Source organism: Besnoitia besnoiti, chromosome VI (assembly GCF_002563875.1).
Source record: "Besnoitia besnoiti strain Bb-Ger1 chromosome VI, whole genome shotgun sequence".
NCBI classification, from domain to species: Eukaryota; Apicomplexa; class Conoidasida; order Eucoccidiorida; family Sarcocystidae; genus Besnoitia; species Besnoitia besnoiti.
The window spans coordinates 3085788-3107892 of NC_042361.1; the positions used below are offsets into that span (position 1 = coordinate 3085788).

The 22105-nt window shown below is 55.8% G+C and overlaps 3 protein-coding genes across 3 annotated transcripts; 1 reads left to right on the forward strand and 2 right to left on the reverse strand.

Annotated features, from left to right (window-relative positions):
* Positions 1-2005: 2005 nt before the first annotated feature.
* On the reverse strand, positions 2006-3754 carry BESB_068410 (uncharacterized protein; the record flags this gene model as incomplete). Its single annotated transcript, XM_029365234.1, has 2 exons — positions 2006-3239; positions 3504-3754. 2 exons carry the CDS (start codon positions 3752-3754, stop codon positions 2006-2008), a joined length of 1485 nt encoding a protein of 494 aa, XP_029218817.1.
* Positions 3755-7303: 3549 nt separating this feature from the next.
* On the reverse strand, positions 7304-10260 carry BESB_068420 (uncharacterized protein; the record flags this gene model as incomplete). Its single annotated transcript, XM_029365235.1, has 6 exons — positions 7304-7586; positions 8013-8177; positions 8371-8711; positions 9378-9489; positions 9662-9743; positions 10155-10260. The coding sequence occupies 6 exons, from the start codon at positions 10258-10260 to the stop codon at positions 7304-7306; spliced, it is 1089 nt and encodes a 362-aa protein (XP_029218818.1).
* A 2917-nt stretch (positions 10261-13177) lies between these two features.
* On the forward strand, positions 13178-21958 carry BESB_068430 (uncharacterized protein; the record flags this gene model as incomplete). The annotated part of the gene is made up of 15 exons (XM_029365236.1): positions 13178-13249; positions 13524-13569; positions 13902-13998; positions 14392-14473; positions 14745-14854; positions 15374-15534; positions 16031-16166; positions 16547-16600; positions 16769-16908; positions 17136-17272; positions 17586-18208; positions 18581-18617; positions 19034-19205; positions 19626-19938; positions 20590-21958. The coding sequence occupies 15 exons, from the start codon at positions 13178-13180 to the stop codon at positions 21956-21958; spliced, it is 3549 nt and encodes a 1182-aa protein (XP_029218819.1).
* Between the last annotated feature and the right edge of the window lie 147 nt (positions 21959-22105).

The following is a 22105-nucleotide window of genomic DNA, read 5'->3' on the forward strand; positions in this document are numbered from 1 at the left end:
AGGTATGCGACCTTGAAAAAACAATGAATTATCTTCGCACTAGCCTTCCACAAGCGACACGGGGACGCCGTTGAAGAGCACTGTCAACACTGAATAGGCACAGCCACAGCCCCCATCGCTGCCGGAGACGCCCTCACTTTTCCGCGAGCGAAGCACTAACCCAAAGCTCCATGAGCATCTAGAGGCCGCTCAAAACCAGAAATCATGTTACATGCTCTTAAACCCTCTCTGCACACACCCACCTCAGAAAGAACTTCCTGAGGACTCCATCCGGATCGCTCTAGCGTGGCGCGTTATTCCCTTGAGGAGCCGTAAGCGACTGAGTGGCTAAGGGGGGGGGGGCGGGGGGGAGGGATTGATACAAAAAACATTCGGTAGAGGTTTCCAGCGTTTTATGAAAGAGCACCGGAAGAGTCAAAACCCCGTCACAGGGTCCCGCAATCAAATATTTACGTGACTAATGCACCGAGGACTCGCACTACATTCCCCATCAGTCCGTAGACCGAGCCACCCTACATCTCCCTCCGGCGCCCTGAAAAAATGACACACTCACGGGCGTCTTGCAGCAAACCCCCTTCAATCTTCGCCGGCCCGTCCAGCACACGACAGCTGCCTCTCTGAGTTCCCAGCGGATGTGTATCAAAAGTAACACACTAAGCTGGGAGGTCGTTGTCCATCTCAGAGGACGAATCATCTCTCCAGCCGAATGCCTTGGACGCGCCAAAGGTCTGTCGCAGCTGTCTCTCGAACGTTGCCGTCATTTTTAAGCTCACAAACCACACCCGAGTCCGGTAGCGTCTCCACGCCGCTTGTAGCAAAGTTGCCTGAGCACACAGTGGAGTGCACACTGGACACGAGGCGCCCCGAGTCACGCGCCACCTCCGCCGTCTCCCTTCCCTCCGCCCCCCCTTCAGCCTCTTGTGCTACCCCCTCCCATCCGGTCGACCGGCGTCGACGCTGCACCATTCTGAAGCCACCACAAAACAGAATTTCATGCGGCGGCACTGCCTCCTTTCCCTTAAATGAGGCTCGACCAGACCCCGCTGACACACGCAGGAATCCAGTACCGATTAGAGGCAAATGACGAAAAGCTTTTTCCACTTCAAGCCCAGGCCCAACCCGACGGCTTCACAGGCTCAAACAAGAAAACTTCCCTCTATGGCACGATCTGTACACATAAGAACCAAACGTTTCGTAGAAAACAGAGCAACCCCACTGCTCGGTTTGTCCCCGTGCTGTCATGAGAAACAAAGTACGCATTTGCTTCCGACTTCTCCTGGCAGCCCGTCTCGCGGGAAGGTACGTGGAAACACCAGACGCTCCCGAAGCGACATCAGGGCATGCAAACCAGGTAGTGCGACCATGAATTGTCAACGCATCGTCCCGATTCGAGCGTTACGAGGTGCACGAATGGGACGTCCAGCCAATCGGCACACAAATACGAAGAAGCGCCCTAACCAGGCACACGTAAGGCGTCAACAGGAGTCACACTTGTTCGTTTTCCTCAAGGAGCCCACCACCACGGAACCCACCCAGCGAAACAGAGCGAAATGAGCCACTGAAACTGACAGGAGCACATATCCAGTCTTCCCGCTTACGGTTGGCATGTAGCCGCACAATCAAATTCATCCTTGGTTGTGAAGTGTCTAGAACACAGGGATATGTGGGTGTATGGTGTTATGCTCTGACGCTACAGCTAATATCCGCTATACAGGCGCAGTGGAGACTCACCTTCTGGTCTAGCAACGTTTGTTCCCTCCGAATCCGCGGCTCACCCTGAAGGACACATATGTGCATACTCGATGCCACTTTCTTTTCGCCATCGGACACGGTGAGATAGCATCGCCACACAAACTACAACCAGAAAGGTCCCTCTTCCAGCTGCCGAAACCTTCATCCGGAGCTCGCATTTTGCCGGAGCCGCTCTTACAGCCAAAGCTCGCACCTATTCTCGCTGATTGGGTACTCTGTTGCGACAAAACGAACATCTTGCCTGGAAACGTCCCTATGTTTGCTGGGCAAGTGCAGCATCAATCGCGCGACCCCTAACACTGCTCACCTCCGAACAACGTGCATGAGGGATTGCGGGGCCCCGCCGGGGCGCTACAGTTGCTTCTCCGTCTCCGCGCACGAGACCTCCAGAAAACGCCTCTTTGGTTTGCTGTGGTCTTTCGGTGTCAGAGACGGGGCCTTTGCCAGCGTCCGAACCCTCTGCTGCAAGGTGGCGCCGAAGTGCCTCAGCAGCTGCGTGCGTTACATCCGTGCGTTCTCGCAGGAAGCTGACAGATTTTTCGGCGGGATTCCTGGAAATAGCTCGAGATGCTATACGGGACGCTATGCGGGACACCCGGCGCTCTTCCTCCAACTTCACCATGTCCAGCACTCCCTGATGGACCTGCTCGGCGTGCTTCTTTCCCAGCCGATGCTCTCCCTCACTCCCTCTTCTTTCGCCAGTCCTGGGAGGTACCGCGGTAACGGGAAGAACCGCCGTGCTACTGGGCGTGCCGCCTGACCGTTCAGCAGTTACCAGGCTGGACGGGTCACCTCCCAAGACTGGCGCTTCCATTCCCGCCATGTCCCCGCCTTTATCCTTGGGGAGTGATTCGCCGCCCATCTCCTCTCGCCCACTTACCACGCTGGTACTACTAGATTTCGTCCCTAGCGTACCTCGGTTGAGCAGTACATTGCCAACCGAGGACCGAGAGTTAGCCGATTTACCCTCCGGTGCCCCATCAAATGGTCTTTCTGCTTCAGCGGCACCAACCCTTTTGAACCCTGAGGAATCGACCGCGTCTTGATCCAAGCGTTGCGCCGCGGCACTGGGCTCCTGGAAACCCATGCGCCTTCGATCGAAAGCGCTGGGCGAAAGATGATCCGCAAAGCTGCCGCGGGGTGAAGTCGCTCTGGAAGCAACGTGAGACGCCTGCCTTGACTGGGCTCGAGACGCGCGCCGCCGTTCCATCACTGCATTGGCGTGAGCAAATTCAGCTCGCATAAGTTGAGAGACCGCCGGCCTCGACGATTGAACATGCTGTGTCGCCGGCGGCGACTGCGCTGGAACTGCTGCTGTAGATGCTTCGGAGCAAGCGCCTGGAGCATCGCCTGACGGCGGCGACGGAGTCACGCCAGGGCCAACCAAGTCGTCGGAAGAGCCCACGGGTTCGGCCGAATGCGCACGAGGGCTGTTCGCGGCGCTTGGCACCACTGAGTTTGCTCTACTTCGCACGGCCATCACATTTCTGAATACAACCACAGGACGCACAGATGGAAGTGCCGGGGGGGTTGATGGTCTGCAAGACATGCAGGTGGCCTGCAACAGGACTCCTGCCAACGACAGAAGCACACAGAAGCAGATAGTCGATATAGTGTGCGAGGCTGTACTACCTGAGATTCGACAGACTCTCCGCAGCATCTCCTCAAAAAAGCGTACGGTTCCCCCCTCTACGAGCTGGGTCCGACGGAAACGCTTGGTCGTGGCCCTTAGAGCGCCTTTGAGGACTTACATAGCAGCAGGTGCAGCAAAATAGTTCTGTGGGCGCTGCGCCCGAACTCGAGCTCTCCTAATGACCATCGTGCCGCCGTCCGCGCCTCCCACCTCTACAATCCTGTGAGACACGTCCGCGCCATCGGTGCTCCCAAGGACAGATTCGGGAACGCTCAACTGGCGTGAACCAATCTCTGCACCCCTCGCATCAGCGAGGCTATGCACTTCACCACCCTGGGGCTGTGAAGACGACTGCTCGTGGGAAGCCATTCGAAACCGATTGAACAAATGGCTTGTCGGTCACCGGCAGAGTGGCCTGCGGCAGCCCGTAGGCGAGCATGCCGGTGCGACTGCGCCAGTTAATCTTGATCGCTGACTCGGCACAGCTTCCGACAAGCGAAGAAGCCCGATATATCCGTCAGTGGAGCAGAGAATTTGTCAATTGCTTCTAGTTTTCTGGTGGTGGTACGGCCCTTGCCGCATGTTCACTGGAGATCATCGACTGAACGCCGTAACTTGAGGACCTTTCGACACGCTACAAGTTTCCAAACTGAAACAGGTCCCAGAAAAGACACAAATATCTGGTGAGTCAGACGTGTACTGGTCCAGAAAATGATTGATAAACTATGGGAAGGTGAGAAGGACTGCTGTGAGACGGGCGAAGGCACCGCGGAAGCAGCGTCCAGTGAACAACCCGGGGTGACGACGTTAAGTCTCAAGGGAAAAAAAGCACTTCTTGCGCGGTGGAGAGGAAAAGGCAGCACTCCGCCTTGCGTTGGACTGGTCGTCCGCAGAGGTTTGACCAATTCTGAGCTTGACCGCCAACCCCCCCCCCCCCAGTTGCTCGCCGCGCCCAGCAAGCGTTTCGAGGAACGTGTGTACCGCGTTCATAAGCTTCGTCGCGGACGGCGGGACGTCTGTCACACAGCACGACAGAAGGTATCACACGAAAGAGGCTTACAAAGACTACAGACCTGCTGATTTTTCAGAAGCTAGTGGAGGAAAGTGTAGCGCCCACTTACGGGCCCGAAGGCAAGGGTGGACTGCATTAGGAAAGGTCACAAACGTCACGTTCTCTCGTTTTCTCCGTGGGACCCATCTAGCCGCAATTGTGGCCATTACGGTGAATTGCTTCGTAGAATGACAGCCAAATATCTTACAAAAAAGACTGAAGATGAGACAATAAAGAAAAGAATGAGTGGAGTGCGACAATGGGAGCTTGAGTCGCCGGGAGGCAGGCAGCAGACGCGCGAGTAGCGCCGCTTGACAGCAGGCTGGAGCAGCTCAGAAGCGGAAGAAGTCCGTCCCAGACTTGAGCCGAGATAAAAAATGACAAGATCTCGCAAGCGCTTGTGGTGAAAGATGAAGAAGAAAAGTTGCCTCTTCGCCGAAGCAGCCGTTACAAACAAACGCAAGCAGCGAGCGATGAGCTCGCAGACCGGTCGAAAAGAACCAGGCTTGGCACGAGGCGCGTGTGACCCTGAATCCGTCCCCTGTCAGCCAGACACGGACCGCCATGGTAACTCGCGCTACTGTTCAGGCCTCTGAATGTTTCCTCATACGGCACTTAACTGCACCAGAACGTACACATCGGAGGGTATTCAGCTTACTCACTTGATGACTTTCCAGTCCGGGCTTATTGTCGCCAGCAATTCTTTGTCTGCAGCAGCAGTGCGTGGTTCCGTTGTAGCGGATTCGGCAGCATTAGCGTGCTGGCGTTGGATCCCGATGACGCAGCGCCGGCGCTTTCGATTCTGGTACGTAACGATGCCGCCTTTGTTTTGTCGGCATCTGGGGCCCCCTAAAATGAGTTATGTAGATACGCTTTCTTCTAGTCTCGGTCAAGCGCGTGCTGGTACGCGCCTGACCGAGGAAAACAGCTGCAACAACAGGGCGGGAGGTTACGACTGCAGCATCTGTGGATGGGTTTAGAAAGAATGTGCATTTTTTGCGGGGGGTCCAGAATCGACTATGTTTGAGCCAGTGAATGAATACATGATCAAGCAGCTTTTATCTCTCGGCGGTTACACAATAGTGAAGTAACCGGGGTACAACCACCGCGGCAGTCACCGCCTGTATCAGCATGACACGAGTGAACCACGACTGGCAACGCAAGTGCTCTTCATCGTTTGGACGCCTGCAGCTATCTCTATAGCGTAGGTCGTTTCGTGTATCAATCACATTTGCAGGGTAAATCTGTATCTGGGTAAAGGTGAAGGCGGTCCCCTCTCCTTAGTGCATGTATCATTCCGGTTCCCACGAGGAGAAGTGAGGCTCCAGCTAAATGGGGATTTACTGCACTTCTCGCGAGCTAGCCTCAGCAGTTGTCACCAGGTTCTTGCCGGACATGGCAGAGGAGCGTATGGGGTGCGTTTCGCATATACTCGGCAAGTCGCCGGCTACGTACCTAGCAGCACAGTCCTCTGCTGGTAAAGCGAAGCTCCCGACGCATCAGGATACTTTTAGCATCGCTACGCCTGCGGGCTGTCTCACTAGCGCGCGCCTGTCGTTCCACGGAAACGTGCTGCCTTGCACTGTCGCTCGCTACTGCCAACGCTGGCTTCGTGTTTTCCGCTACTGAAAGCAACTCCCTGCCTGGCTGCATGGAAATCCATGCCAAGTCTTCCGAGAGGCAGTAGCATCGTGTTCTTCAAGATGCGGTCTCAAAACAGCTAACAGCCTCGTGGGCGTTGCGAATGTGACACAGGGTCAAACAGCATAATCGACCGGTGCCTGTTCTCCATCAAAAATCACGACTGAAATGGTAGTTCATGTCTGGAGACCACAAAGAGGAGAAGCGGAGGCACCATTACACGCGTGCCGAAAGTGTTCCATGGTTCTTCATGAGGGGTGTCCATGTCACCAGACGTAATGTGTATGATAAGACGTGTCGAAGTCTAGGCCGAAATCAAGGTGGGGATCACGAGAATGGAATGCTGTGAGGTAATCGATTTGTCGGCTGGAAGGCGTCAACCCGCGTAGACCCCGAATGATTAGTTCTGCTTCCTCTGGTGTGGCGCCGCATGTGTACAGAGCATCCCTGCACTCTCGCGTCGTCAGCCAGCCACGTTTGCCACTGCAGCAACGGGAAAAGGGAAAGGGTTATATTATTTTGGAAGGCTGTGCCTTATCTCTTGTTATAACGAAGTTACGCGGTAGTATCTGCACCCAGTAGCCGTGACGTTTTGTGTGGTTGGTGTCTGCGTTGTCCGCTTGCCATCGTGTTGGGAACGTCCGGAAACACCTTCGAGCACGAGCCACACAACTGCCGCGCATGCTACGTAGGTGGACTGGAAGTATGAAACGGCATCTGTGAATGAGGCTGTCGGCTAAGAGTCGCTTTTGTACGAGCGGCGCAAAGACGGTTGGCCAGAAAAAGTAATTCTACTTGCTCATAACCGCGACAGTGTCTGGTAGACTCTGCAGCAAGTATAATCTGGGAGTAACCACCAACCATAATACAGTTCGTTGCTCCGGTCAGCTGGTGATGGACCACTCATCTTCTCTGAAGACAGCCGTAGTCGCTGCCGTATGCGTTTGTCTGACTCCTACCTATCCATGGCTTGCATAACGGCGAACAGGCTGCTGTGTCTGTAGTGCGAATACAGTCTCTGAGCTTCTAGTGCAACCTGAGGAGCACGGGGATTTCGTAAGAGGTACGTTGAACCACGAGGGGATGACCCGCCTCTCCCCTCCTCCCTCCCTCCGCAGACCTCGTGTTTGCAGTTCACGGGCGCTTTGGTTTCGGTTGCGGTGCATCGGAGAGCAACGGCTTCCCACGAAACCTTGAGGACCTTCTGCCGACTCAAGCATTCCTCCTTAGCCTGCGCTCAAGCCTGCCAGAAAGTTCCAGTTCCCGATTCCAATACATAACGCAGCCAGATTCTTCCCCCATGGAGCGCGTGCATGGAACATCTGGAGCCCCGAGCGCACCTGGACAGCGGCTCGAAGCGTCTCGGTTACGAGCGCCCGAGTCTCCTTCGAGAAAAAGAGGTGTGGGGCAGGGAAACCTCCGCGGTACGACGATTGGCGGTTTAGTAGACATTCCGCACTGCTCCTGTCTAGCGACAGAAAAGCCTTGTTGAAATCGCTGTAGCGAAGCCTATGAACAGACAAACATGTAAGACAAACATGTAATAGTGTCTCTGTTAAGCGTCCATAGGAAGGTGTAAAGCCGTCGTGATTGAGTAACCGCCTTCTGAAAAGTTGGCCGTTCGCGCGATCCGCTCCCCCAAAACTAGTTTTTTTCAACATGGCGGATCTAACACCTTCACCTATCGGAATTGCATAGTCGCGAATCTGAAAAACCCTGCGCAACACGCGCGTCACGACCAAGACTTTCAAGCACGTGTCAGTCGATGGTGACGGCCACAGAGACCGAGAGGAGAGCGGTTTGCCCGCCTCGAGCAAGACGCCTCGTACCATACGAAGACGCCACCGCGGTATGCTGAGGGGGTGTTTGTCTTTCACTTGTGGTTCCCTGCCTACACACGCTGCGGTGCCGGTTCCACAACTTTACTGGACTTACCGACCGTTCCGCAGCAATGAGTGTTTGCTGACAAAGGCATCTACCCCGTCTGGATCGGGAGAGAAGCCTATGCGTTTCATGGCATCAGTGATCTGCGCCGCTGTCGTGAAACCGCGGCATACGGGGTCAAATAGACGCCAGAAATCTAGTAGATTGAAATCCTTTCTGAGGGGAAAGGGAGGTGGAGCACGAGGCAGCCAATGAAGGGGATGTGAGACCCGATGCTCTCACCCTAGGAGCCTGCGGTCGTTGTTGGGCGATGCGGCGACGGTTCCCTGCCGGCTTCTCTATTTTCGTGCCCCGCCCCTTCCCCCCCCCCCCCCCCCCCCCCGCCACATGCGTGTTGGGTTTCAATCACCTTTGCGCAAGCATGCTTTTACAGCATTCGAATTCTCCTCGCGCTTCTTCATGGCTCTGCATGTAGGCGACCAACTGGGCAATGCCCCAGCGGCAGCTTGCTCTGGGCGGGATGCAGGGCCGCTGGCCGCTGGGGGACATTCCCCTGCCCCTGGCGCTACCTGCTGGGCTCACACTTCTGGCCCCTGCTGTTGCGCTCGTGTATCGTGGACCCCTGCGGCGCTCCCACTCAGACTTCGCGCAAGTGTGGAAAGTCGGGGAAGCGCTCAAGCATCGGCGCGCCTTCGCTTGACGGCCAGCAAAGCCTCGCTCTTCAGCGCTGGACTCTGAGGAGAAACGACCCTGCTCACACGCGGACACATCGGAGCAAAGAAACAGAGCATATGTCTAGCCGCCTAGAAGCCATGAGAAAGCCTGTTTATACTCCTGAGGTAGAGAGAGAATCTTCCGTGTGAAACGTCCCGAAGTGTGCAAGATATGCGAGATATAATAACCTGTACTCGATTACCACAGCCTGCGGGTGCCGTCTCAAAGGCGTTTCGTCCCTCAGCTCAAAAAGCTTCGCTGCCTGCGCTCGCCCCCCCTTACGGGACTCTCGTACCTTCCGCACGTAGATACTGCACGAGTCCTGTGCTGACATACACTTCATTTGCGATGTCCCTCTGAAGCACGCACATTGGCTGCAGCGCGCGGCACGGGGCCGTCCTCCTCGTAAGCATGCTCGTTGCGTGACTTCCCTGAACATTGTTCAGAGACCGACAACGGAGTGCAAAGAGGTGATTTAAGTCTTGGCAGTGCGTGCCGAGTGCCCTAGGGACAAACACAGGGCTCCAAGGTCAAGTACGTATTTTGCAGAGTATTTGTTTTGTCTCCAGTAGACGCTTTCGTGTGCAGTTCACTTACTGAAAGGACAGTGTACAGGCAAGCGTGTTTCAGCCGAAAGGTTTGACGCACACGATGTCCTTCGGAACTCATTCTATTTTGTCTTTCTTCTTACGAGATACTTACCTCGGGCACTCCGCGGCGCATGGTCGCGGTAGTGAACAGGAAGACCAGCTTGAGTGCATCTTGCCGCGGAGCGCTTGCGAAACGGAGTCGCAGGCAAAACGCGGCAGGGTATCTGGGGGAGCGAACATCCCTAACAAATCCTCGTACGTGGCGACCCCATCAGAGTCTCTGTAACCATTGTGGACACGGGGCAAAGGGAGAACGACGCTAGAGATGAATAGATGAAGCAGTGCCGTCAGCATGCCTCACGTTCGAGCTTCTCTCGCAGGATGAGACATGCTCACCTATCCAGCCGATAGAACAGGAGACGCCTTTTCTCCTCGGCGAGTTCCACGCCGCCAATCCAAAGGGCCTTTTGTAGGCTACCTGAGAATAAGCGAACGGGCAAACGAGCGTAGTGCCACTTTTGATAGTTATGAGGAGGCCCCGCCTGGGTTCATGGTACAGGTACTGCTATGTACCTGCTTCCGCCCAAGGCCGAAGGAATACCGCTGCAACTGTCGATGGCCTCGTCTTGCTCTAGTGGAGTTTCGGGCTGTCCCGCGCGCCGAGGGCAGGGGCGCAAACCAAACGTCTACACGGAATCGTATCTATGGAGGGCATCATCGAAGAATTCGCGTGTTCACTGTTACGCAGAGCCGCACGTTCTCTACCAAGCTAACAACGCGAGTAGCTCGAGCGACTTTGCCGTTGTAGGGTTTGGATCTTCACTGATTTGCTTTGTCCCTTCCCGAACGACGGCGTGACTGCGGCGGCAGCGACAGGCATGTCTCTTACTATCAGTTATGTACCCTGAGCCGTCAGCGAGAAGCCCGAAGAGAGCGGTTGCGCCATGGAACGTTCCGCTGCTCAATGCAGTCATCCAAGCCACCAAGTATGCCATCACCTCTGCCTCCTTGACGATGAGGAGAGCAACAGAGCTCTCGACTGCCGACCTTCCCCCATCCGCCAACGTCGAGAGGTCGCATTTTGCCAGTTGCACGAGCGATCGCGGAGAGATCCACCTACAGAATCTTTTCAACAGTGGATATACACATTTCGTGCCGAATGCAAGCCCCGGCCGCCCCCCCCTACCGACAACCCCCCCCCCAAAGCGATGTGCCGTCAATCGTACGCGGGCCGTTCCGAGACGTATGTGATTGGTGGCAAGCTCTCGCAAAGACGAAAAAGTCTTTGGAAGTATTTCCCTGTAAACACCTCTCCAGCTAAGCCTCCGGGGAAACTGAGAAACGGAAGATTTCATGGGCCTCACCAGCTGCAGGTCAGATACCCACTAAATACGGTGAAGGCGTCGCTTCCTCGAAAGACGTTATTCGTTGTGAAGGTCCATTACTATAAACAGCAATGCAGTCCCAGAAGTCCCAGGTATCAAGCACCAGCAGGGACCTGATTACCTCGCATACGGGAAGGGGAACGGCGACACATATCCACGACACTGCACTTTTCTGACGGCCGCCGAAGCCTCATAGACTCCCGTCAGAATGGGTGCACATTCCGTCTTTTGAATACAGTTACGGACACCATGAGGTGCAGCCGTTTCGCAGGGAGTGTTTCGCCTTCTGACGCGAGTAAACATGTCACTGTGGAAGATGTTCGAGCACTTGCAGAATATTATTTCCCGTAGAACATACGCAGGGAATCGAACAGTGTCTTGATCTTGTTCCCCGGTAATTCGGAAGATGAGCCGCCGTGCTTCTTCGTTGCTCAGATGTACCTCTCTCTCTCGCAGAAACCGGGCAAAGCTGGATCCTACACCAGATAATACAGCACTGTCACGAGTCCCTTCTAGGGCTGCAACATCGTGCCTTCAGCATAATCACCGTCGCGTATTCGACCGCCCCTGTCTGAGCTTCTGGCCAGCCGGTCCCATGGCTGACAGGAAACGTCGGCAACGAGTCACAAAGTGGCTCAGGTCATTTGGTTTAACGGCCTGACGCGACGATATATGTGCGTCTTCCTATATATACCTGTATTCGCTATGTATGAGACACCCACCTGTTATCTCTCCATCTCCAGAAGAGTCAAGAATCCTAAACAGATGCTCGGCGTTGAATGCGGCATTGGAAAAAATAGTAATCCGGATCTTCTCGATCTGAAAGAGTATTCACCAAAAGCAATCTGACTGCAGCTTCGATTCTCCTTCTCCCCCTCGTGCTGACAGAGATAGGCTCACAATCCCTTCGCTCAGCGTAAGTCACAGGCCGATGCACACGCTCTCAAGGAGAGCCTCGGTTGCCTCGTAGTGTTACGACACCGAGTAACTCCGTGCGCTTCGAAAGCAGAGAGCGTGACACCGATTAAGCTTAGACGGAATCCCTTGGTGTCTTATTGATGATTGCAGTAAAAACACATGTTACGGAGGAGGTTTCGTGATCCGGAATAATGGCACAGTTCCTGATCTGATGCTCATTTCAGTTTGCTACAGTACAGTCTTATACTGAGTACGAACCCCTCTCTCCGCGCGCCACACAACGCAAGGAAGGTCTACCTGCTGTTCTGCGTCAGCCAGAGTGCAGCAGACCCTGAGGAGGAGCTCCCCACGCGCGTGAGAGGATTCAGATTGGCATACGAGGGTGGCCATTACAAGTATGGTTAACGTTTCACATTGGCTTAAAAAAGAGTACTGCACGTGAAGAAAGAGTCCGATATAGACATGCCGCTGCGGCGCCGGGCAGACCGGCTGCGGGATTCAACACAGGATGTATGCGGATGATTTAACTGAGGCAGCTGATGCATCCGCAGAATGGGAGAGAAACCCGTGGCCGCGACCCAGTGAACAAGAACCAAGAGGGGTATATGCAACCTAATTCTGCTGCGGCCTGAATCCGGCCTCTGTCAGAGTTTCGTCCTTCCTGCCCGTAGTACGCTTTTGTTCATGTTATTTCGATTTTCGAGATATCCCGAGATTGTAATCGCTGCACGCGCCATTAATAATGTCACGGACCAAACGACATCCACAGATTAAGTAGTAGAACCAGTCAGCCTCGCTTCGAACTGCGTGGAAATGCGGCATACTTCAGCTTCACACAGAAGAAGTCTGCTTTTAGTTGATCTTCAGTGTATGCTTTCGTCGCTTGCGGAAGTAAATGCTCATGTAACGATGATCCTGTTGAACAATTCACGCCATCTCTCGCGTTTGACACCGTCGCAATCCTTGACTGGCGGAAAGGCATCAAAAGGTGAAGGTGGAAGCAGACAAATTAATAACGGCATGATCGCTGTGAAGAGGCTGTCACCCCTTGACAGCACTGGCTGACCTGCAGTCCTTGTGGCCCCGCATCGAGTGGGTGCCACCGATTTAGAACAGCATTGCCCCGCGTGCGAAAAAACCAACCCGGGGCTAAAGACCATAGCCGCCTGAAAACAGGCAACTAGCGGATCTTTCGCGGCTACGCCCTTCCTTCCACAGTAAGCGTTATATGAGTCACCCTCATGGTTCCCTGCCCCACACCTCTCAGAGCGTACGACAACTTGGCAGCAACTTCGTCCGCGCCGAAGAAAGATGCGGCTGTGACGAGTCTTGACAAAGACTGAATGAGCTCCGGCTCGTAGAGAGACAAAAATTCCGTTGCCATGTTCTATTCTTAGTACGTGGTCGCATGCTCGTCAGATGCTTGCCGTTTTGCGCCAGACTCTACGATGCAGGAGATTTCTGCTGCCACATGCTGCTGCCTCATCGTTCTTTACTGGGCAGCACTGGTTGCGCCTTAACACAGGAACGTGGACTTTCAAGGGGAATTATCTCTAGATAAAACATACGGGCATGCCGTTGACGCCGCTACTGTCCAATCGCTGGCATGATGAACAAGTACGACATGCTCGACCTGGTGGGGGAGGGGGCCTACGGCGTCGTGCTCAAATGCAGAAGAAAGGTGAGAAATCAGTTTCATCCAAGTAAGAGTCATGACTGCTTGACTCTGACAGGCTTAGATGGCCGCCGCGAACACTCTGCAGCAGCGCAGACACAAGTATCAAAGGCGGAGGCAATGAACAGAGCCAACGTCTTCGCCGACTCTCGACGAGTCGAGCGGCAGTCCCTCCGTCATTTGGCTGGAGTTTAATGCGGATCTCGTGAATACTGACCATCTCTCTGCCTATTCCTTACGTTTTCGTGCTCTGTCGTCCGCTTCTGCAACAAACATGTAGGACACAGGAGAACTCGTGGCGATTAAAACATTCAAGGGCAATGAAGGTACGCCGGTTCGGGAAGGAATGGGACAACGAGTAGCCGTCAAGAGACGAACGTCGAGACACAGCTTTCCAGCTCAGTGGCAGAGGGCTCGGCCAGCAGCATGAGCATGCACAACAACTTAGCTGCATAGATGTGGCTTTTTCGCTGCATACGTTTTAGCATGATTCCGTAGTGCACCGAAGGGTGTCAGAATCCAGCAGAACGGACTAGAGCTACAGAAGCTTTGGCTGTTTCGCTAGCTGCTGCCAGCACTCCCTCCGGAGCTCACTGTGCGGTGGACCGTTGCCGAAGCACAGGAACTATTGCGCCGAGTTGATACTGTGCATGAGCAGAAAGCACCAATGTGAAGAGAACTATTGCGCGCGAGATAAACGCTCTGAAAAATCTGAGGCACGAGAACATTGTCTTGCTGAAAGAAGCCTTCCGGTGGTAAGCGCCGGATCCATTGTGGGCTACTTACGTTTTTTTCCCTCTGACACACTCAATGGTCAAGCAGTAGTGTACGTGGATAGCACTACCCGGAGATTCTTTCTGCGAGTTTCAGACGAAGACCTGTCTTCATCGTGCTCATTCTCTGAACACAGTGCTCGCAGTTCCGTCTCAGCCTGTTGTCCATCCCGAGTGGCTTGTTTTTTCTTGAGTGTTTGGGAACTGTGAGAAGTGTAATTACCCGCCCCTCAGCCGGCCAGTAGGGCGTCAAAGGGCAGACTAGACACCTCGTGAGCTCTGTAAACTAAAAAGCCATTGACGCCCCTAGTAAGAGACGGTCGGCCAACGATGCGAATTTGCGGGCCACGGTGTCTTGTGGACCCCTATTTTCAGGAAAGGAAAGCTGCATTTGGTGTTCGAATATATACAGAAAAACCTCCTAGAAATCCTCGAAGCGTCGCCGTCCGGACTGGATGTAAGACGGTCACGGCGGCATCCAAAGAGCACGTCTTAGCGACCATCCACAAGCGCAGCCTCTGGTGCCGGAAAAACTACCGAAAAACCGCAGACCTATCGTCGGTTCCTTAATGAGCGGGCGCTACACATGTTTCGTTGAAGGGCGCTTATACCATACCGGTTGACTCACCTGTGATCTGCACGCACGCTATGTGATACACACACACTCGCCGTGGCCTACTAAGGATTCTTTCACGTGTACGCGCGATCCGCTATGGTTGTCTTTACAGCAAGAAACCGTGCGGCTCTGCATCTGGCAACTCGTGAAGGCGCTGAACCATTGCCACCGGAATGACGTCGTCCACAGAGACATCAAACCCGAGAATCTCCTTGTGAATCCGTGAGAGAAAGGCTGCACGCTACCGCTTCTGGGGGCACAGTCCAACGACCATATCATTCGGTTGTCCTCCACTCCAACATCCGGAAAATGATTTTAGGTCGTACTGGGATCAGGTACACGAAGTACGTGCACGTACACCGCGTGACATGCGACACAACACGCTGTTTGCCGTTTGCGCCGCCACTAGTCAATTCCGCTGCCTTCGCAAGCGACAAACGCAGGACCCTGCGGCTGGATCCCTGGAACCGAGCCAACGTAGTAATGGCCGGTTGTTGTTCGAATCTCCAAAGGTCGTAGAGTGATGACTGCAAGTCGCGGCTCTTCTTATCAATGCGGACCGACACATTCTTGCCTCCAAATCCATTGTCAACTTGCACGTAGACGTGATTTGTAATCCTTCGCAGGGTTCCCTGCCACTGCGCAAGTCGAAGGGCGAAGATAGCTGCAGGGTGGTGCTGCCAACTACACATCAAAGAAAACATACACACATGGGTACACACTTGCGGATGTCTCTCACAGGAAAACTCGCAAACTGAAGCTCTGTGACTTCGGATTTGCGCGCCAGCTGCATGACGCAGGGGGGCCTCTTACGGACTACGTGGCAACGCGGTGGTACAGGTCACCTGAGTTGCTGCTCGGCGACTCCGAATACGGCAGTCCGGTAGACATGTGGGCTGTGGGTGAGTTTAAAGCCTAAAGAACGTTGCCAACGCATGCGTGTTGCTGCGGACAGCAGCAGCTCGTCGTCAATCCACACAATAATTTGAAGACTGCGAATGAAGTATATTCAATCGATATATGGCAAGCCAGCACACATGTCTACCACCGGAGGCGCCACACACGCGTGACCACCGCAGGGAAGGTACACTGCACTTACCACAGCCGAGATCGCACTCTGCAATTTGTTTCGCCCAATGTGGATACGACTGAGCAGCGTTGCATTAGTGAATGGGGGAAGGTGGAAACTGGAGTACATCTCTGCAACAAGATGACCCATCCCGATACTGCGGCTTGCCATCCAGCCCGTGCTCGATAGCTGGCCCTTCACTGCCTCCAGGCGTTGCGAGACAAACGCAGACGACCCTGGGTCACCACATCCGCACACAGAATTAGCTGAGCTTAACCACCTCGCCATGGCACACAACCGCCGCTTCACTTCGCTTAACTTTCTGCCAGGCTGTATTATGGGCGAACTCATTGATGGGCAACCGCTGTTTCCCGGTGACAATGAAGTCGACCAGCTCTATAAAATTCAACTCGTCCTGGGGCCGCTTCTTCCACATCACATGAAAATGTTCAAGGAGAATCCCCGGTGGGTCGTCCGCGACGGCATCCTTCCCACCTTGCAGCAGACATTTAGCCGACCTGTCGCTTTTGCAAATGTGGCATGTGATCGTTTCTCAAAAGAAGCTAATGCCGCATGCAGACGTGCCACAGACACACCGGGCAAGCGCGCCGTGGAGAGCCGCATCCCAATTTCATATTTTCTCTCTGCGGGCAGAGGCTACACCCCCTAATCAGCGTTGAACAATGTAGGAAGGATTCCTGGCTTCCGCTGGGAAGCAGGACATGTCAGTTCGCGATGCGGTTATGACGCGGTCTGCAGGGCTTCAACGCCCTTTGGCGTAAGGATACGCACATGTGTCTTGATAAGCTGCTACGCCGCCTTGTCTGTTAGCGCCTTCTCACCAGGTTTACGGGGCTTGCCTTTCCTGCGCTTCCTCCACGGGAAACTCTGCTGCTCAGGTAGGGGCTGGCTGAGGAGGAATTCCGGTGGCCGGTAGACGCGGCTCCGATGGGACCTCGCTGACCGTTGCAGTGCGAAGAATCGTCTCTGCTGACGGGCGCCAGGCGCCAGCCAGCAAGTGGTGCACTCCCTGGCGCTGTCTGGTGCATGTCCCGCATGTGCCTCAGATACCACAACAAATTTGACAAAATCGCAATTGACTTCATGTCCAAATTGCTCTGCATGGACCCCGCCAAGCGCCTCACTGCCAAGATGGCCCTGCAGCACCCGTACCTGAAAGAGTTAGAAGCTAAAGAGCGCGAGGAGCGTAAGCGTTTGCATCGGTCGCCACCTTCTCTATCTTTGAAAAAGACCCTTTTCCGCAGAGTGACCACGTCGCGTACAGCATCAGGCACGACACTTTGAGGTTAGCATAGACCATTAGTACAGCGGCCTCGCCGGTTGATAATTTATTCGCCTAGCAGACTCCACATGAAGCCTTGGCAATCTCTTACAAGGAATTTCGCCAGCGAGCGCGTCATGCGTTACCTACAGGAGTCTGCCACCCAGCGGTGGCTGAGCTGCTCGCGACAGAAAGGAAGCGCCACACGAGCTCGACTCGAAGTAGCCAATCGAGTCTGTCTTCTTCGGTGTGTCAGCCTGACAGTTCGCCAGCGGTTGCTTTGTCACAAGTACGTCCTGCGCCTCTTTTATCCGCTTACAACTCGAAAAATGCCGCCGTGCAGCTCCGCTGCAGATGGCATGGTACACAATCGTCATCGGCACATACCTTGAGAACCCTAGTTGCTGCTGCATGCCACACCATCTCATACTCGCTCCGCGGCATTCGGGGCCGAAATCGAACCCCCCCGGGGTTGACTCCACGAGGTCCGACGACGTTTCCTCGTCGAAGAGGACTTGCGGAGGAGTACCTACCCTTCCCACATACACCACTCTCCGTTTCTGATCTTTGGTTGTCCACAGGCGCCTCCTTCATTGCCACAGGCCAGCGAGACGTCTCCGTACCCGGGACACAGCCAGCAGCCCTCGCCTCAAAGAAGTGAACAACGGAGCTCCTCTCGCGGGCAGCCAGTCGGAGGTCTGCTCACAGTGAAGATTCAGTCCCCGCCGCGCCTGCCGAGCGATCACGACATGGCGCAGGGCCGGCTCTCTCAGAAAGAACTCTTCAGCGGAGGGAACATTTTTCAACACCACCAGAGGGCGCACGCCGATCAACAGCTTGCAAACGGCTGGGGACGGGCGCCCCTGTCGCTGCAGTTTTCTGAGGAGATGCCGGGCGGGGGGTCGCACGCGGAGCCTTCACACACCGACGTCCGGCGAGCCGCCTCGCGCAACCCGGCTGAGCAGAAACGCCACCGGGAAGAGGCCACCAGTCAGGCAGGCGCACACCAGATTCTGCTGGAGGAATCGATGGAGCATCGCGGCCTTCAATGGCGAGCTGCAGACGACCAGGAGCAGACTGGTCGCCAGCACCACGCGGAACTTTCAGATCTTCCATTGAGGTTACAGGGCCCGTTTGAACATTTGGCTTTAACGAATACCCGCGACAAAGGAGAGGTGCCCAGCTCCGTTCGTAGTGAGCCACAGGGCGAGCGGAACGATCCCAGGTCAGTCAGGGGCTTCGACACGTTGAACCCTTCAAAGATATGGCGACGCATTAGCGGGGACAGCATCACGATTGTTTTGGCAACGAGAGGCCACAAATCACGCACTAAGAGTCCAAGGAAGCCTTCCAACCCTCGCAGGATACGACAACGCTTGCTTGGGGCCGCCCATTCGGTATATCCCCTGAACCAACGCGCCTTATGTATGCCTGCTCCATTCAGCTACACTAGTTTTTTTCTGCCGACTCAGCGGTGAAAGTAGCACCCCGTGGTGTGTGGGGGCCTCCTCCCCCTGCTAAAGTCTTCGGGCGCGAGCTACCGAAGAGAACGTCATCGGCATCTCTGCTGTGCTGCGTCGTTTCCTTCGGTCTGAAGCGCGGAACGACTACCAGGATGCATATCTCCCGAGACGGTAAGCAATGCACACTGTTTGTGCGGCCGCGATTCGCAGTGGGCCCCTTACCGAGTAGCCAGGCCAGCGGCTGAACTCCCACGCGTCAAACGCTTCTCCGCGCGTCCTAGCGCGGGCGTCACCTCGCATGTGGAGATGAGAAACTTTTTTTGCCGGCTAACCGGCAACGTCGTGGGCGCCGCAGGCTTTTAGTGACCCCATTATTTAGCGGAGGATGCTCCTGAATAGCTTGTGTCATGGTGAGTGAGAGGAAGTCTCCTCGTAAGCCGGGATGAGATTCACTCGCGTAGAGCAAGCGCTGCTGCAGAAGAGGCGAGTCCAGTTGCACTGTTCATCTTGACAGGGAGACGAGAGCTTGCGGACGGATGTGTGAACCCGTGTGTGACTCGAAGGCTCGCGTTCTTCCTGGCTTGCAGGCACGTGGCTTCCCTCAGCAGGTGGCGCGGCCAAGCGCAGATGTCGGGGATGTTTTCCAAACCCCTGGTTTCTGCCTCGAAACCGAGACGCTCGAAGAACCAGGCATGCCAAAGAGAAAAGCTGCCTTACCGATACTGCCCCTTCGCCTAGCCGAAGAGGCAGAAGTCCCTGGTGAGCAGAAACGAGGGTCTGACCAGTTGGGGAGCTGTGCACGCAATCCATCTGTCTTCGGTTTCCCGCCGCCTGCAGCTGCAGACGTCTGAATCCGTTTCGAATTCCTGTTTCCGGCGAAGAGATTTAGAGGGCTTCACGACTTGGCTAGGACGACGACAATTCGACGCGTGTGTGTGTACTGGGGAGAAAATCCAACCCCACACACACACGTCGACCCCCCCCCCCCCTAGTCGCGGCGCCTGCAACGCGCTCGCGGACGGCCAAGATCCACGCCAGCTGCCTCCTGCACGCACCGTGCCCCTATAGGTCATACACAGGGGAGGAGTGCGGCAGACTCTGCCAAGAAGTGGAGGAATCTATCAGACCTTGTCTACTTCTGTCATGGGTCTCGCTGCCGACTTCCTCGTGATCGCGCAGGTCACGTCTCCGCTGGCCAACGGCAAGCAGACTCGATTCGAACCGGGTCTACGCTGCCCCCGATGTCAGAACGCCAGCTGACTGAGGTTGGTACGCAGCACGGCTACAGTCCCGACGCTGGTGGAAGCCGCCACCAAAGCGAAGCCGAAGTAGCAACTGCGAGCGGCAGCCACGCCAACAACAACGTCGAAAGTTCCCTCGCGAGTTCATCGCGTGAGCTCAGCTGCGCACAACGCCGAGAGAGTCGCAACCGCTGCGGGCACCACTCCGCGAGGGCGATGTCCTGTATAGGGGATGACGAAGTCGCCAACGGGTAAGAAAAGGGAGTCGATGGAAACACGGACGTGATGCCAGTATAAGCAGTCTTTCCGTGGCTCGCTTGCCGTCGCGGCACCACATTCGGACGCCGCCTTCGATTGATTGGGACAGGATTGAAGCAAGGCGTTTCGGCGGCAGTTTAATCGGGGGCAGCTTTTGGAGGGCATGCTGCAGGCTGAAAGTAGATTGCTGAGGGGTGTCGGCAAACGACACGCGGCGCGCGAGTCTCTGGGGTGGCGGCGGGGGGGCCTATCACACACCTCAAGACGCCAGCGTTTATGCAGCGCCTGACAGCGGATCTCCCACGGCCGGAAGCATAATGAAACGGAGGAGTTTGACTATCGACTTTTAGCATAGACATAGAACCCATCCGGCAGTAAGCTACTTGAGGTATTTACTCGCCAGAGAACGGGAGTTTAGGTGAGTAGAATTTCGAAATCCAAAGCTGTTGGCTGTCGTCAGCTGTCCAGGAGGCTGGCGGTGAGGATCGCATTCGTATCTGACCATTTGTTTTTCCTCGCTGTTGTGATGAGTGAGAGAGGACTTGCAACCGGAGTCCTCTGCCCCAGTGTTTTAGGAACTCTTGCTTCAGACGCACATCGGGACCTGTTCTCGCCCGACGACTATTGTACCCTCGCTTCCTCAGAGCTCCTCTACCTCCCAACGTCTCCCCCCCGGCCGCGTTCCTGCCCGTCGACTCCGAATTAGGTTCCGCTGTCGTCGCTTTCGAACCTCAGGAGGCGGGCCGCCACCTGCTCTCTGCTGACAGCTTGTCGAGAGCCAGCCAGCAGGGCTTGCCCGTTTTCCCGCCGTCTGTTGATCATGCAGCGGAGGCGCGTGCATGTCTCCCCGCTGTCTATCTGTCGGGGAATCCTGCGCTCTGTCGAGGCCGTCCTCTTTTCGCTCAGCAGTCTACCGACGCGCACCAGATTCCACTTCGGCATGCGTGCTCTCCAGGCCAAATGGCGGCTTCTCCGCAAGCCCTACGGACTTTGGCTCGGCACACCCCACCGCGCTCAGGCGACCGCTTGCCTTCCCACGAAGGGCAGCAGGCAGCCGTTGGGAACGCCCCAGACCGTGGGGACGTGACCCAGAGGGAAGGTAATCCGGCGTGGCGGGACGTTACTCGGCCGCGGTCATCGTCTTCTGTTCGGGCGCCCGAGTCTCAAGCTGCGTCCTCGCCACCGCCTCTGCAGTCACGTGGCGACAGACTCGACTACTTGTGGGAGGCCACGGCTCACCAGAGTCGGCGGTCAGGTCAGCAGGAGAGGCCTGCATGCGCTTCGAGCGCCGATCGCCCGTGTGTCGAGCGCCATACTTTGAACACAGAAGCCGGGCTGCCAGTAGCCACTGCTTCACGTCCCTCTCCTTCCAAAAGCAGTCAAAACCTAACGGGGTGTGGTCAGGCCGTGGACGCGCACGCGCATGAACCCCCGACGGCGTTTGCGCCGACAGGCAGCCTCAGGGGCTCCACGCGTCGACGGAGCCGAGCAGACGTCAGCATGAAAGGCGCTGGGGACAAGAATTCATGCGCGACTTCCGGCCCCTTTGACCTGCGCCCGCAGGCTCCCCATCGACGGTCTACCCCCGACTGTGCGTCGGCCTCGCCTGCGCGCCTTAGGCGTCACGCCACGGACGATCATCGAAGAAGGGCCGCAGCGCCGCGCAAGCGAATTCAGATGTCCCAGACGCAAGACGGAAGAGCGCGGAGCGACAGCAGCGTGCCTGCGGGCGACACGCCGGCGCAGGAACTTTCAGGAAGCGGCCCGAGGTGGACCGACGTTCCTGTTGGGGGCGACGGCAGGCCTGCGGCGCTCGCCCCAAAGAAAGCTCGAGGCGACACGCAACTGTCGTGCAGCAGCTCTAGCGGAGGCAGCAGCAGGGTCTCAGGATCCTCTGCCGAGCGCGGCGGCGGCCTGCCTGGCCACCGCACAGTCCGGGGACGACGCGTGGGAGGCTCACGACGCAGTCGAACTATCTCGCAAACGATTCCAGGTGCGGCGACAACGCTCTAGAGCCGCTGCCCTCTCAGCGACTGATGTTTTCGCTGAGGGCCTGCCAACTGCTGTACTCACAATCACCATCAGTCGACTCCCGCAGGCCCCTTAGACAAGCGACTATCATCCTACTCTCCTCACCTTCAGCAGCATCCACGGCTCCAC